Here is a 2,083-nt window from a genome sequence, read left to right on the forward strand (position 1 = left end):
ATGTCCTTCAGTGACCAGCAGTGCAAGCAGCCATGTGCACCCCCTCCATGTCTTCAAAAGAGCCACGAGCAGAGCCAGGCGCAGGCCGAGGAGGTGTGTCTCCCCCAGTGCCAGGACCCCTGCTCAGAGAAGTGCCTGCCGCAAGCCCAGGAGGTGTGTCCTCCTCAGAGCCAGCAGTCAAGCCAGGAAAAGTGCCCACAGCAAAGCCAAGACCCCTGCCAAGACCAGTGTCCATCTCAGAGTGTGGAGGCCTGCCAGGAGCTGGCCCAGACCAAATGCGTGGAGGTGTTCCCCCAGAAAGTCCAGGAGACATGCCAGCCCTCTGGAAAGGGGAAGTAGCCGCCGTGTGACCCCCAGCCTGGGGCCCAGATGATGGCCAGCAGATGAAATGCAGCCCCAGCCCCTGTTCTGGTGCCTTCCCCTGAGGGTGCCTCTGTGTGCAGTGTACCTCCTTGCCCCCTGGTGCTCTCAGCATCCCAGGACTTGGTCTGTGTCTCTGAGGACAGTCCCCTCCGTGCTTCATCAGCTCCTGTGAACAAGCCGTCCAGTGGACCGTCTCAGATGTAGGGAGGATCTCCCTAGCAGGGGAGACCACAGATGCCTAGCACAGCTTCTTGGGGCAAAAATTCATCCAGCCCCGCTTGGGTGTACCAGCCAATGATGCCTTCATCTACCTTTAGAGGGCCAAGCTCCCATCTGAGACTCAAATCGAACTGAATTCTAATGAACTTTGCACAAGTCACCACCACCACTGGTGTTGAGAAATAGAAGTTGATGCAAACATTAAAAATTGGGTCATTTTGTCTCTGTATCCTAAAAAGAACAGAAAACAGTTGTACATTGGAAAGTTAGTTGTACTTTTTAAAAAAAAAAGTATGTAAATGATTTCATCCAAACAGCCAATACGGAAAGACAAGAGGGGACCTTTGGGTACTTGTCAATTTCTGTTTCACAGCTGGTCAGCTCTGGGCCCTTAATTTTCACCATGTACACTCTGTAGATTTGTGGTTTGTGTCTGGGATGCAAGCTGGTGCACTCTCCAGCTTCCTTGCCTTCTTCTCCCTGGTGAAGGTAAAATATATAATAAAGCTGCTCCTCGGGACGACACCTGACTTGGCGCATGCTCTTTCCTCTCCATCACCCAACCACCTGCCACCCCAATGATAATTACCTGCTCCTTTTGGCGGGGGGGAGGGGGGGACCTGGAGTATGAATTTACAAAGACCTCGCAAGGTGCACAGAACAGCAATGCTGGAAGAGGTCTCCTTCAGGTCACTGGGACCACCACCACCACCCCTACAACCTGCCACAGGCTCACCTGTGCACAGACGTTACTCCTGAGAGAATCCACCAAGGAGCGGCTCACACTCAAACTCCAGGTCCAGGGTTCTTTCCATGACAGCATCCTTCCTCTCTGACCCTCGCTTTTCAGAGACACAGATCTGAAATGGGGAGATAGGGAACTGGGTGGAAGGTGGGTCCCAGGTGAGTTATGACACCTCCAAACAGAGCATCCATGTCCGAGGGAAGGGCTCAGTGTGTCTCTGAGACGATCACGCACTCCAGGGCCACAGTCCTCTGCCCTGACACCGGGTCAGGTTTCAGGAAAGCCGGGCAGCCCAAGGAAACTCCCTGCGCCTGTGGCCCAGCTCCTGGAGAGGACACAGGGGCTGTGGAGCCTGGGCTCGAGGGAAGGGACCAAGGAGACACGGGGCTGACACAGAAGAACCGCAGGTGCTTCCACAGTAGCCACTGTGGGCTGCCTGGGCCCAAAGGAGCTAGGCTGAGGGTTGGCCTCCCAAAGAACAGAAGGGCTCCTAGCCGTTCCTAGTCCCCTCTCTACTCAGTGCAAGTGGGAAAGGGAGGACCAGGGCAGCCTCAGCCCGACAGCTGCATGGGGCCCGCGTCTCAGCTATTTGGCTGAATCCAGGGCCTTCCAGGGCTGGGATTCCCCCGGTCTTTTAACTTCAGAGATTTTCTAGGATGAGAGAGAATTGGGAGATGCCCTGGAGGAAGATGTCCAGATGGAGCCATAGGGACCGGCACTGTGGCATAGTGGGTAAAACCTCCACCTGTGGCACCT

At 55.2% G+C, this 2,083-nt stretch overlaps 1 protein-coding gene across 1 annotated transcript; it reads left to right on the forward strand.

The window, feature by feature from the left end:
* PRR9 (proline rich 9) lies at nucleotides 1-339 on the forward strand. Its single transcript, XM_062193610.1, has one exon. The coding sequence runs from the start codon at nucleotides 1-3 to the stop codon at nucleotides 337-339; it is 339 nt and encodes a 112-aa protein (XP_062049594.1).
* The last annotated feature ends 1,744 nt before the right edge of the window (nucleotides 340-2,083 follow it).

Source organism: Lepus europaeus, chromosome 5 (genome assembly GCF_033115175.1).
Source record: "Lepus europaeus isolate LE1 chromosome 5, mLepTim1.pri, whole genome shotgun sequence".
In the NCBI taxonomy this organism is placed as follows: Eukaryota; Metazoa; Chordata; class Mammalia; order Lagomorpha; family Leporidae; genus Lepus; species Lepus europaeus.